Consider the following 13,741-nt stretch of genomic DNA (forward strand, 5'->3'; position numbering starts at 1 on the left):
CCTGTCTTTGGTGCCATGTTTAAGTGCAAGACTCTCAGTGTGTGCTATGGTGGTTATGCTCTGTAATACTTGACTAGATCTTTGATAAATGTTATGATTTGTGCCTAAAATGTTGTTTATGCTTCTTACTAATTCCATACATTGAATTCTTGAGCAGGGTTGTTGGAGAAGATTGATGTGAGCCTTTCTCCTTATTGCCAGTACCGATTGTCTGGCAATGACGAGGGTAACCTGTTGTGTTCTTGAGGTTATGAGAGTAAACTGAGGTGAGGTTTTTGGGTTTGGCATTTTTGCAACTCAACCTGAGAAATTGGCAGTATGTCAAATCATGTCATGGTTTTGCTCTGATGAGGTTTGAAATGGAGGTAGAAAATGCACTAAAAAAAGGAGCTCTAATTATTTCAGTGTGAGTCAAGACTCCTTTTGTAGTAAACTAGCCTTGGCTTTTTTTGTTGTAACCACTCTCATTGACACATTGATAGTTAATTCATTTACTCTTTAGTTTGAGTATGTCTGAAAAGGCTGGTCATTATTGTTTAGATCAATGACTTTCCTAGAGGCCACTTCCCTGGACAGCGGAAGGGCAGTGGGTTCCCATGATTGCAGTTGAAAACCACTAGTTTATGCAGAGTTCATGATCCCTACCCCTTGACTATACATCCGTAATCCACTTTATAAGCCTGTGATCTCTAGTTCTACAGGATAGATTGAGCCATTTACCCTTTTTCTTTGAATGAGGATGGAAAGTGGGAGTGGTAATATCTTTAGGTTTCTCTGAACCCAGCTAATGCAATGTGTTGTTTCATCACTGTTAAATTGTGGATAGTTGAAACTTCAGAGGGTCACGAGTTATGACTACTTCCATGTTTCTCAACCAAAACAGTTCTTTCTTTTAAATCTGTTGACTGATGTTTCCATCCTTTGCTGTATGTGGCTGATTGTAAGGTCAGTGACTTAGTGTACCATTCTTGCAGAAACACATGGCTAACTTGTTAATAGTTTGGCTAAAATTTCCACCAGTGAAATTTGCATAAGTTTGTGGAAGTTAAGCAGCTGACGGCAAGTATGAAGGCATGGGCTGGAAATACAGAAGTAGTAGTAGTAGGCGCTCCAATATGCAAACCTTCTTATTTTAAAATAACTGCTCTTCTGTAAGGAGCTAATCTACGGTAATATGCCATCAGTTTTAATTGCCTGTTGGGGCTGCTGCTTAATCATGAAACTTTAAAAAAGATGCCTGATTCTGGTCATCTACTGCACTGATCCAGCACACCTAATCCAGTTCATGAAGGCCTTTGGGAGCATCTGAACATTGTTAAAACGAACCTCTCCAAGGAACTTGGGCACTGCTGAAGACAAGACTGAACAGTACCCTGGAAGTAACCTTGATCGCCTGCTCTTTTTTGCTTGATAGCAGTTCTTGGCTTGACTGGAAACGAACTGCTTCTGAAACAGTTTTGTTTCCAGAAGAAGGCAATAGTACTTTCACTGTTGGTAAACACAGTCAGGTAATAGAACATCTGTACGACTGATGTGTGCCGAAAGGAAGCGATGGCCAAGCTGTGAAATGGAAACTCGCAGCTATGCATAATTTATCTTCACTGTTCATCATATTATCTTGTGCATGCTTCACTTTTGATTTAAACTCATTTATTTTTTTCAGTGTGCATTGCTTGATGACAACGCAAAACATCACTGGGGTGGAAAAATGCAGAGAACTGCAAGTGAAAGTATAGAACACAGTCAAAAAGTGGAACTATGGGGCTTAAAATGAACTTGAGTGGAAGTAAAAGTATAAATGTTTAAACATACAAAAGGTTATAAAGTAAAAAGTTGATTTAGCAAAAGTTTTCTTCCCCATACAAAGACAAATTTGGATATTTTATTCAGTTTCATTTTACAATGATTGGGTTTAGTTAGATGTTTTAATAAAAGCAAATTCAAATGCACAGGAGCTCAACTGGCAAGGAAGTTTTCTCAGGCTTTGTGATGAGTACTTTGAAGGTCCAAATAAAAATGTTATTTCTTCTCTTAGAAATGTAGTTGAGAATAGGTATTGGTTTCAGTAATATTCAGGTAAAATAAGGAAGTACAATTACACAAGTATTTGGTACCCCTTCTCAATGATGTGTAACAGATAGAAGAGAGCATACTTGAATGGTGAACATTCACAAAACACTCCTGCTTAGATGACTGTGGCCTGGGAATCTGTTGAGCAGATTAACAGAATTATTTGGATTTGTAAATCCAGCCAATGTGGAATACGAAACTGCATAGTATGCTGTTCCTGTGAATGGTGCTTATTCATTCACAATTTAGTTCTTTCTTTACTCAGAAAGATCACTATCTGTCTGTCTCTGAGATACTGAGAACTTCGCCTTTGTGTGCACTTTCTGAATTTCTTTTATTCCTGTCAGTTTCTCCAAATGCGCTGTCTGCATGCAGCTGCAGTGTGAAGTGCAAGTGCTGAGCAATAGAAACTGGTCCAGAGCAGATCTTGTTGTATGAAGGCTGGTGGCATTAGAATTGTAAAAAGTCTTGCTCTTTAGACTAGTTTGTTCTTTTTGTGACTTTTTGATCTAAAAAAAACAACAAAAAAAAACAACAAAACCAACACGTATGTTTGGTAACTGGAAACAGAGGTGTAAGCAACAGCAAAGCAGTCTAGGCCACGTGTCAGACTCTAGTTCTTTTGAGTCCGCAGCACTGCAGACTTCAGCTGCATTCCAGAAACTAGACTTGCAGTCTAGGTAGCTGCTACGTCTAGCTGGCAACGTTTACGTATAGTTTTTGTACATTTTTACAGTTTTCCAGCATTTATTGCCTGCCAAAAGTTCAAACATGTTGAAATGAGTTTGTTTCCTAAAAAGTTGAGGTATTATCAAAAATCAGCGAGTTTGTAAGGCCTAGCTATAATTAGCCTGCTGAAGGTGCTACAGATATTCTACTGCACCTTGTCCAAAAAGGCCAGTAAAATATGTAGTAAAATGTACCATATGGTATTTCAATAGCTATTTACAGATCAGTTATAAGTGGGTAGTGGCATCGTAAGATTATGGTAACAAGTTGTACTTAACAAAAAAAAATCTGTTCATTTTCTAGTTGTTAAGATAAATTGTTAAGATTAAGTTCAGACAAAGTTAACGGTTGTATAACGATGGATTTTTTTTTTTTTTTTTTTGGTCCATTACTGAACTAATTTCTGAGTGTTTTTTGCTGTTTAAGCCAGGACCAGTATTTTGTGAACAAGCATCACAAAAGGAACCTGTAATTTATTTTTCAGCTGTGTAATCAGATTCTGTGTAATCTCAGTGTTTTTGTATGCCAATGGGCTTACATGTAAAAGCAATAGAAAAACCATGGGTGGTGATGATGCAGCAATTTAGTCATAATTTCAGTCCTGTTGGTCACATTTATGTTGAATTTTTAAAGTTGTTGTCTGATGAGACAGGTACGGTAACAGAAACCAATTGGATAGAAGTTTACATTTTATGGCTCTGATACCATTTAGTTTCACTGTAATTACAGCCTGTGACTAGTGTATGTATGTACAACATACGGCACCTGACCATTAAAATACGTTCTAGACAAGGAACAGCATAAGTGAATTGGTATTTCACAGCACTAATAACCCCATGTTGTTACCAACTGGTCACTACACATACTAATGTATTGTTTATTAAAAATATTAGCTGTAATTTTTAGATTAATACAACTTTATACCCTTTTTTCCCCGCTTTATTAACTAGTTAATTAGGAACCACTGCTTACCTAAAAAATTGCATGTAATTTTTAACCTATAATATTGCCTACAGTATTTTCTCCAAATTCCGCTCGACTCCTCTCAAGATTATTTAGCATTCAGCCTTATTATACACACCTGATTCCACTCAACAGGTAATTGGCAAGGCCTTCTTAAGATGACCACAAGAGGAGGCTAATCTCTGCAGAGCTATTGCCTGAGAGGAACGCAGTTTGATTGAAGTTGCTGAACCTTTAGAACAGAATAATATTAAACACATAAAAGGGAATTGGGAACTTGGTGTTTAAAAAGAAACAGTATGCTAAAATATTGTTTCTGTGCTGCTGTAAGTCACCCAATAAAGTCTGAAATTAAGTCAGAAGTGTGTAGTTGGTGATTTTTCAGATTAAGTCATATATCTTTACATAGTAACATTAAGCACAGACCTATGAAGTTCTGGCTCAGTTTTTAGGGCTCAAATGCAAAAATCAACATTATACTGATAAAGATATGTTAGCAGTAGTTTATAGTTAGCTTACATCATTGGAAGCCACATCCTTCAAGTTTTGATTGAGTAGTCTTTTGTATTTTGACTGAATACTCTTCAACGTGCTTGCAATTGTCAGATTCATCCATTCAGGGAAGGTGTATGAAGCACAACTATTGTGAGGTTATGTTTTTTCCTCATGTTGTAATTACACATTCAAACCAGCGAAAGGGGCGGAATCAATATAGCCATTTCAAAACCCACTTCTTAGTGGCTGAAGTCCAGTTTAAAAGAGCCAGCTATATACAGTTATGCACAAAATAATAGCAGTCTAACATCACTAATGTGTTTAATTACTGATTTTGGCAGAAAAGATATAACTTGGGAGAAAATTAACGACTAGGTGTAGCTAAGTAATGGGCAACCAACAGAATCAACAGTCATGACATGCATGCTGTTAATTGGGTGTAATTGACTCATTTAATGAATGGGGTGTGTTCAAATTAATAGCAGTGTGAAGTTCAATTAGTGAGGTCATTCATTCTGTGAAGAAACAGGGGTCAATTATGGCCCTTATTTAAAGAAGAAGGGCAGCAAATGTTGTACCTGCTGGTTTTAGCCCTTGCTCAGTGAGCCAGGTGATTGGCTAGTGTAGTGGTTAACACCTTTGCCTTCTACGCTGTAGACTGGGGTTCAATCCCCGACCAGGACAAGCACCCTACACTATACCAATAAGGGTCCTTGGGCAAGACTCCTAACACCACCTTGGCCTACCTGTGTAAAAATGATCAAATTGTAAGTCGCTCTGGATAAGAGCGTCAGCCAAATGCCATAAATGTAAATGTAAAATGTAAAATGGGTCATTCCAGACATTGTACCGAAGGAGAAAGAACTTTGATCAAGAAGTTGATTGGAGAGGGGAAAACATATAAAGAAGTGCAGAAAATAATTGGCTGCTCAGCTAAAATGATCTCAAATGCTTTAAAATGGCAAACATAACCCAAAAACACGTGGTAGGAAAAGAAATACTACCATCCACGTAAATCACAGAATAACAAGAATGGCGAAGAAGCATTCAGTGATCAGCTCCAGGGAAATCAAAGATCTTCAGTTACTTGTGAGTACTGCAACAATCAGACGACGTCTACATAAAGCCAAACTACTTGCAAGAAACCCTTGTACCACTGCTGAGAAAAAGACATGTTGAAAAGGTTATAATTTGCCAAAGTGGCGCAACATTCTATGGACAGATGAGAGCAAGATTTTTCTTAATGGGTCTAAAGGCCACAGACAGTTTGTGAGATGACCCATAAACACTGAATTCAAGCCACAGTACACTGCGAAGACGGTCAGACATGGAGGTGCAAGCATAATGGTTTGGGAATATTTCTCATACTTTCCAGTCAGGCCCATGTATTGAGTACCAGGCACCATGGACCAGTTTGAATATATCAAAATACTGGAAGAGGTCATGATGCCTTATGCTGAAGAAGAAATGCCCTTGAAATGGGTTTCAGCAGGACAACAACCCCAAACACATCAGCAAGCAGGCAACATCCTGGTTCCAGACCAACAAGATTGATGTTATAAAGTGGCCAGCCTAATCCCCAGACCTCAATCCAACTGAGAATTTGTGGGGATGCTGTTTTTGATGCAAAACCCAAGAATGCAGAACTGTGGAATGTAGTCTGGTCAGCTTGGGCTGGAATATCTGTTGGCAGGTGTCAGATGTTAGTTGACTCGATGCCATACAGATGTGAACAGAAAACCTAAATCTGTAAACAAATTTCAGTTTATACTGTAAATATTTGAGTTTGTAAATGAAAATGCAGACATTGCTGTTTTTTGAACAATCTATTATTCTTTTTTGTTCATTTTTTCTGTTTAAAAATTGATATTTAGTTTGTGTTTTCATTTGGAATTGAATGATCAGTGCTCCCAGTGCCTTTGTGTATATGGAAATAAATACTATTATGAGGATTGAGCTTTTTCTCAGTTGTTTTTAACACACAGGTTGGGTCTATGTAGCTCAAACCTGGACAAGAAAGAAAAGTTTTTAGCATCATTTGCTATTGCTATTATTATCATTTGTTTATTGTTCTGTAATCGTCATTGCTTGGTTTTGTGGGTGCCTGTGTGTGTGTGTTTTGAGAGGAAGTGGTTTCCCTAAAACAAAGAAAAAGACAAATCTCCGCCGAAACATAAACATGAACTTAAATCTTAATCCTATTGGACAACTTTCTCCGAAGGGCAACAGACAAAAAAATAGGTGACCCCAACCAGTCTCACAGCTTGTCCCTTTTGGTGATGAGATGATGACACACTCATGGATTTCAGGAAGGATGTGGAGAGTAAGCACTTCCTGTTAGAAGCCAGATCCTCTACCTTTGACTTCTTGTGTGTGCCACAGAGGAAACAAGAAACATCGCTGATGTAAATCCCGGCAGTACCCCCCGCTCTCTTCCTTGTAAGAGCCACCAGCTCAGTTCTAATTAAGTGACAATCATGACTGCTGTTGGCTGCTGCCCAAAGATCTGTGAGACCGAAAGGAACCACGGCCTGCATGACTCTAATGGGAGTTTTTTATTTATTTATTTATTTATTTTTTGTGCAAAGAACTTTCGATTTCCACTACTTCAGCGCAACACTAACCAACATGTGCAAGCTTTTCTCATCACTAGCCTCTACTCATCATTGCAAGAGCTTCTGAAGAAACACATCAGCTCAGTTCTAGATAAGTCACAGTTGCAATTCTATAGGCTGCTGCCCAAAGCTCTGTGGACTGAATCCTGCATACCTCTAATGGCACTTTATTTTTTTTGTGCAATGAACTCTTGATTTCCAGAGCAACACTAACCAACATCTTTTTCTCAGCATGATCAGAACTGAGCTTCTGAAGAAACCTAATAAATAAGTCAGAAATGTGATGCTGTCGGCTCCTGCCCAAAGCTTTGTGACCGAAAGGAAACCCATACAACTCTAATGGCAGTTTTATTTCTTGTGCAAAGAACTTTCAATTTCCAGTGCTTCAGAGCAACACTAACCAACACCTCTAAGCTTTACTCAGCATTGTCAGAACTGAAACCACTTCTGTTTTTTCGCTGACACAACAGCCAGCGTGCTAGAGTTGATGGCAGTTAGAGGTTTGCTTTCTTATAGTCTGTGAAGTGAGGCATGCTGCATGAGTTTACTGTAAAGAGGTGACAGCGCCATTGCTGGAAATTGCCCTATATAGGTCACTTCTGAGGTTAGAAGAGTCATTCTTCAACACTGCATTTACTCAGGGTTTGACACACCCTAATGTAACCACATGGCTAGATCTGCCATAAGATACATATGGCACGGTTGTCTTCTGAGTAGGTTGTATTTTTTAACTGCTACTAAAAGAGACTTGAGATATAGCTTACCATCCCACATGAAAGCAAGCCCGGTCAGCATAATAACAATATGGAACTCAGCTGCTTTAGCTTTTACAGTTTTCTTTAATAAATTTAAACTCAAGTATGAAACATTACAGCATTTGCAGACATTTTATACAATATATAAAACAATAAATTAAAAACAATGACATGGCAATTAACATTAAAATAAATATTAACAATCATACAAAAATTTCAAGCTGAAACATAAAACCTAATTGCAAAAGGCAACTACTTTTCAAAATAGCCTTGGTCAATGTGACTTAAATTATAAGGTTAGTTCTTTAAAGAACATCACCACACCAAGAACATTTCTAGAAAAGGGCTCTAGAAAACAAACAGCTCAGTGCAACAAAAGATTAAGTAGTGTGGCACCATAGCAGAAAGGCGCCCTGAGTTCTTGAATTAATGGCAGGATAATGCCAAATATTAAATAGGTTTCTTTACAATATCCAGTGCAATTGTTCTTCCATGGTCCACTGTTGCCCCGAAACCGTTCCAATGAGCGATTCGGGTTATCCAGCGGCTTTCTCGTCTGTAGTCAGTGTGTTGAACGCTTTGATGCCAGATACTTTTCAAAGTAGTTGAACAGCATATCCAGCTCCCCCATGGCTTTGTACATTCCTTTCTTCTTCATCTAAAAGACAAAAAGCAGACATTAACCCATGCCCTTCACTTGATAGGCCCATCCGTATTGATCATTTATGCGTAGGTGATGTCTGTTTGATAATCACGCACATAATGCACACTTTTGGTACACTATGGCTGTATTGTACTGGGTTCACTTGATATTGATACTTACTTGTTGATATGAGTCCCTGATGCTGGAAATTTCAAAGGGCTTCTGGCATCCGAGGTAATTCCTCTATAACACAAGAACATCGCAGTTAGTCAGCTGTTTTGGTTTAGCAGTTGGTTACTATTGGATTTTAGGTGCAGGTACAACATGTGGTTTTACCCCATCTCTGTAACAATCACCACAGTTACATAGTTAGCCTAATCCGGAAATTAGGGTGCACGAATGAAGCTCACGTTCAAAGGGAACTTGCTCACGCTTCGTTCTAATAATAGTAATGCTAGCATAGCACACTTTCAGCTGCTTTTATGCATGCTAATGCTATTAGTCTGTAGAAGCTGTTCACATTTCTAAGTGATTTTGTCATTTAGAAACGACTCCTTACATGCTAGAGGTCATCAAATGCAGAGCCTGAATCCAGTTTCCAGTCCTAGTTAACTGAACTGTTGGTGTTATTGGCTACGTAGTGTCACACTGACCAGTAATTACGAAATCCAGGAAAGGAAACTAGATTGACCACGCAGATTTTAAGAACTCTAGGTTAGCTATAGTGCCCTAAATAGGGAGGCTAATGAAGTATTAGCTTCTGTGCTGTATGGCCAGCAGGGAACCAACTGGGATTCAGCCACAGTTGCTGCTTTTGCTTGAAAAACAATGCAACTGAACTTTGTTTATTGGCTGCTATTTTCGACCCTTCTGTCCTGTGGGGTATGAATACCCTACTGAAGAAAAAAGACCACCCTGAATTCTGTGCTGGTCTAAACTAGTTTACACTGGTCTAGTGCTAGTCTGGTGCAGATTTACTTTATACCAGCATCCAAAACACAACCTACACTGGTTTTGCTAGTAGCCATGCTGGACTAAGCTGGGTTTGCTAGGGAGTAGGGAGCAGGGAGCAGGGAGTAGGGAGTAGGGAGCAGGGAGTAGGGAGCAGGGAGTAGGGAGTAGGGAGTAGGGAGCAGGGAGTATGGCACTTCAAAATGGAGCGCACAGGCGTTCTCGACCACTGCTGACACAACAGAAGTGGACAAGTGACTCGTGATGTCGAGGAACTGTGTCAGTGACTAATATCTGATGACTATGAACGGCGGTCAGTGGCGTTTTCGAGTAAAATGTTTCGATTTTTAATCGTCCGTTCACAGCGTTGGAAAGCTCAACAAGCTAACTCGGAACTTTCAGCTACACGTTTAGCCCGGTGACTGGCAGACTGACTGACTGGCTGGCTGACTGCCTGCCTGCCCTCAGGTTCCTCACAGTTATGATAAACCTTGTGTTTTTAGCATAAGGACGTATTAGCATTTAGGTAAATCCCAGTAAGGACAATACATAAGCGCTCTCCCAGTGAAGTAAACAAACGTGAGCACTTACGCATTTGATCAGGTCCCTCTTGAGCTCCTGGAAGATGTTTCCAATTTCGTCTATTGGCGTTTTGAAGCTCCTCGTGTTCTCATTAATCGCCGTGGGCAGCACCGTGTCCAGGTAGAAATGCAAAACGTCGTTCATCGCATGGCACCCGTAAGGGCTCTGGAAGGGAAAACGAGACTTCAAATATCAGTCGTGGCCACAATCAAGCAGTCCTCAACGCTCGTAGGCGACTTTTTTCACATTTTGACTTGTGTCAAAACAGCTATGGGTTTAGTATCACCCTTCAGTTTCGATATGATGAGTATGCTGTTATTACGAAGCGGATTTGTACCCGGGGAAGAAGGCTGCAGTTGTAGGAATGAGATTACTACAGCATCAGTAAAATTAGTTGAATCATAAACACTAGCAGTAGTAACAGTAGTAATCTTTGGATGTCATACTCACATTGAAGGATTTCTGAAGGATTGTCTTGTTGAGTAGTGCTCTGTCAAGCTCATCTTTTTCCTCCTGCAGGGATAGAAATAAAAAGCTCAGCTTCAAGTCTCTGATAACCCCCTTTCCATGAAAAAGAAAAATGCCCTGTAACTTCACAGTTGAGCCCCTCAGTCAAACCCTTTAGAAAGAATTGACCTTCTGGAGGCTTCTGTGCTCCATGTTTGTACTAAAAGCAGCATTTCTGCACTCCCATGAAGGCTCCCTGGCTCCTGCACCAGAGCTGCTAAGTCAAACCTAGTATGTATTAAGATCAAAACAGGTTGTAGTACTCACATAGTAGTCTCTTATCTTCTCGTACGAGGAGCGCAGCCTGTTCAGCCTGAGTGGGAAGCTCTCCACAAAAGTACAGCAGCTGTCTATGCAGTTGACTCTTCTGCTCTGAGTGTCCTCGACCAGCAGCACCGTCAGAAGTGAAGGCAAGAGGAACTTGAAGAAGTGCATCCTCGAGGTCGGAGTCTCACTGTCTGTTAACCCTTATGTAAGATTCAGCTGAACCCCCAGGGGAGGAGAAGTGCAGAATAGTCTTCGAGGCACCTTTTTTATACCCCATTTTCAAAAATTTCCTGTGGGGAGGTGGGTTTGGACTTACTGGCAATGAATCCTTGTGTCATCATGTCACTCCCTCACTGTTATATTGACAAGGTTATTTTTATGTTACATAAATGGAAATGTTTTATTAATGAATTACACTCCACCTGATATTTTCCCCCTTAGAGTCAGTTATGCAGAATGCTGATATCAAATTTTAATCAGCCTTCAAGGATATTCTTTTTCCTTTATCTTTCTTTTTAAATAAAGCACATAGGTTTGACAGCAAAGTGCAGTTTTTGTCCAGCACTTTTCAATATTAATTTCATGCCTTGTTGACGCCTTGTTCATTAATTCTAACTTTAAAGAAGTTCTGATGTCTGACTTGACAAAGGCTGTGTAGAATGTAGTTGAGGAAATTTATTTCACAATTCTACCAACGCAACAAAAGGATGGCACTGTACAGTACTGTGCAAAGGTCAGACATCCTTCTTTCTTTATTTAATATTCAGTCAGCAAAAAAGGAAGAAAATAGAGAATTACGTAAAAGCCTCAATAACTGAATATTCACTTATTCACTGTATTCACTGTGTCCACTCTTTTCCTTTATTCCGTGCTTTTCAGGAGACTCAATTTGTGTTTTTCAGAGAAATCTGCAAGGGAATTTTTCCACACCTCCAAAGTTCAGTCTCAGAAGTTGGTTGCATTTTCTTCTTCTCATGATCCGAATAATCCCAAATGCTTCCAGTGATGTTGAGGTCTGGACTTTTTTTCATATGTTTCCTTTTCTCAGTAACAGCTTATTGACAGCTACACATCTCTTCAGAACTGTTGTGTAGAATTTTCTTATAGTCAAAGGATGGACAGAAACACTTGTGGTTTTTCAGATCTGAAGCAATAGTTGAGCTTGATGTTCTCCTCTCACTCAAAGATGAAATCTTTAAGTTCTGTTAATCTGATGGTGACTGTTTTGGTGGTCTACCTGGTCTTACATGGGAAGTAGTAAAAAGGAATACCATTGTAGTGTAGAAGTATATCCTAATGAATGAGTAACTTCATGGACATTTTGAATGGAAATTAAATAAATTCAGGTTTGTTTCTGACATATATAGAGTACTGTGTGGATATATATTACCTTGTATCTGATTGTATATGCAGTCACTGTCACTGGTGTGTATTTGATATTATAATGCCTTTAATACAATGTGCTTATGTCACAGGTGAAGTGATGGTTAAACAGGTTTCTACTAGAGACTCCTAATTTAATACTCTTCCACTTTCACATAGCTGTCCATGTGTATTCATTCTTTTTAGTCTAGGTAATTTCACAGAAAATGGGTTAACTGGTAAACAAAGTGTGAGTAACATGCTGTTCCATGATATAATGATAAAGCAGACCCTGCTTCACAGATGCCGCATGTGAGAGAGTTGGGTAATGTGGCCCAACCCATGATGCAAATGCTTCTTCCCCCCCAGCCTCACAGATATGCTGAGGTGAGAAACCTCATTTAGGGTTCAAGGCTTTGGTCTAGATTACTGTAAGCCACTGAATGTAAAGGAGGACACATGCATATCAGTGATGCCAAGAGATCTACAGTTTCTGCCATGGGCATGCTTTTTGGAAGTCTAATAATTTGCTTTCCTCAGGCATTTTTCAAAATGCAGTGTATCCATCTCTTTTCTTAAGTCTCTCTTATCTGGAGGAGCAGAGGCTTGTACACGGCTTACTTCAAATCTTTGGAGATTAATAACCATTTAGCCCTCTAAAGCATCTCACCATGCTTGGAGGAGAACACTAGCTGCCCAACTTGTCCTTCATGATTTCATAGATGCCTTGATTACTTGGATTGAGAGTCATGAAAAGAACCAAGAAACAAGTGAAAACTTGAGGAATTTAAACCCAGGTCTAAGCAGCTAATATCAACACTGCACTCATTTAGAGGGAGTACCCTGTGTGGGAAAACATATGACTCTTATAGGAAACTGTACCCCAAAGAAGCATCACTGACATTTGCATCAGTGGTCCGAAGTCATGTAATCAGTATGTATTTGGAGGAAAGTACACTGTGAAAAACAAATTACTGTAAATAAATTGGTAAAGATCTGGCAGCAAGGTTTTCAGGAACTTACTGTTACATCAATGATTCATATGTATACATTAGAATACTGTTACTGTAGTAATGCACTATAGTGTTATTACAGTTACGAGTAATGTTCTGTAAACACGCAACATTGTGTTTTACTGGCGTTAATTTAGTTACCCGTATAAAAAAAAGTCTGTCATGTCAGTATAAACTAATGAACTTTAATGAACTAATGGATGTTTTTTGTTTGGTTGTTTACTTTATATTTTGTCCACCATCAAAGGAAGTTCCATATTATGCCTGGAAAATAAATAAGTAAATAAATAAACCAAGAAAAAATCCAGCTATCATAGCCCAACTTCACTCTTTTAGTTGTATTTAATATTAAAAGTAGCCTAAACCCCTTTAGTGGGAGAGTAATGTCATGTGGTAGCAATGGACTCGAGTGAGAAGGTTGAACGGAAGAGACATTTAGCTCGCTGTGTCTCGTTCAATAGATAAGAACCAAGTGCGACCGTATGACATCACACTACAATGGTGTCTATATCTTCTCTTTTTTCCTGATGTTTGAAGCTGTATAAAACAGCCGCAAGCCCAGTCAAGAAAGTGGGTTGTATAAGATGATGTGTCACTCAAGACCTGACCATCCAGTGTCCAATCCAGCTTGCTGTTTTCTTACCTGAAAAAATAAAGGGTTAACAGCTGAAAGCAAGTATATTGTTATTTTAATGCTATAATAATTTTTGCAGGCTTATACAAATTTATTGTAAACATACCAGTCAGTAGCAGGAGTTGCCAGTAAGGGAAGATTCCTCTCCACATCAG

At 39.1% G+C, this 13,741-nt stretch overlaps 1 protein-coding gene and 1 long non-coding RNA gene across 2 annotated transcripts; both read right to left on the minus strand.

Moving 5' to 3' along the window:
• Positions 1-7,854: 7,854 nt before the first annotated feature.
• il10 (interleukin 10) lies at positions 7,855-10,795 on the minus strand. The gene is made up of 5 exons (XM_017710858.1): positions 10,578-10,795; positions 10,254-10,316; positions 9,813-9,968; positions 8,451-8,513; positions 7,855-8,285 (listed from the first exon to the last, which is right to left on the minus strand). Exons 1-5 carry the CDS (start codon positions 10,743-10,745, stop codon positions 8,190-8,192), a joined length of 546 nt encoding a protein of 181 aa, XP_017566347.1. The 5' UTR covers positions 10,746-10,795; the 3' UTR covers positions 7,855-8,189.
• A 2,502-nt stretch (positions 10,796-13,297) lies between these two features.
• On the minus strand, positions 13,298-13,741 carry LOC119261916. Its single transcript, XR_005129275.1, has 2 exons — positions 13,693-13,741; positions 13,298-13,595 (listed from the first exon to the last, which is right to left on the minus strand). It is a non-coding gene; the product is annotated as an uncharacterized LOC119261916 (long non-coding RNA).

This window comes from Pygocentrus nattereri, chromosome 21 (genome assembly GCF_015220715.1).
Source record: "Pygocentrus nattereri isolate fPygNat1 chromosome 21, fPygNat1.pri, whole genome shotgun sequence".
In the NCBI taxonomy this organism is placed as follows: Eukaryota; Metazoa; Chordata; class Actinopteri; order Characiformes; family Serrasalmidae; genus Pygocentrus; species Pygocentrus nattereri.

Coding starts and splice junctions, on each gene's coding strand:
- il10 (XM_017710858.1), bottom strand. CDS start 10,745: ATGCACTTCTTCAAGTTCCTCTTGCCTTCACTTCTGACGGTGCTGCTG. Junction 8,514..9,812: donor AGAGGGACCTGATCAAATGC/GTAAGTGCTCAC, acceptor CTTGTGTTATAG/AGGAATTACCTCGGATGCCA. Junction 8,286..8,450: donor TCAGGGACTCATATCAACAA/GTAAGTATCAAT, acceptor TTTGTCTTTTAG/ATGAAGAAGAAAGGAATGTA.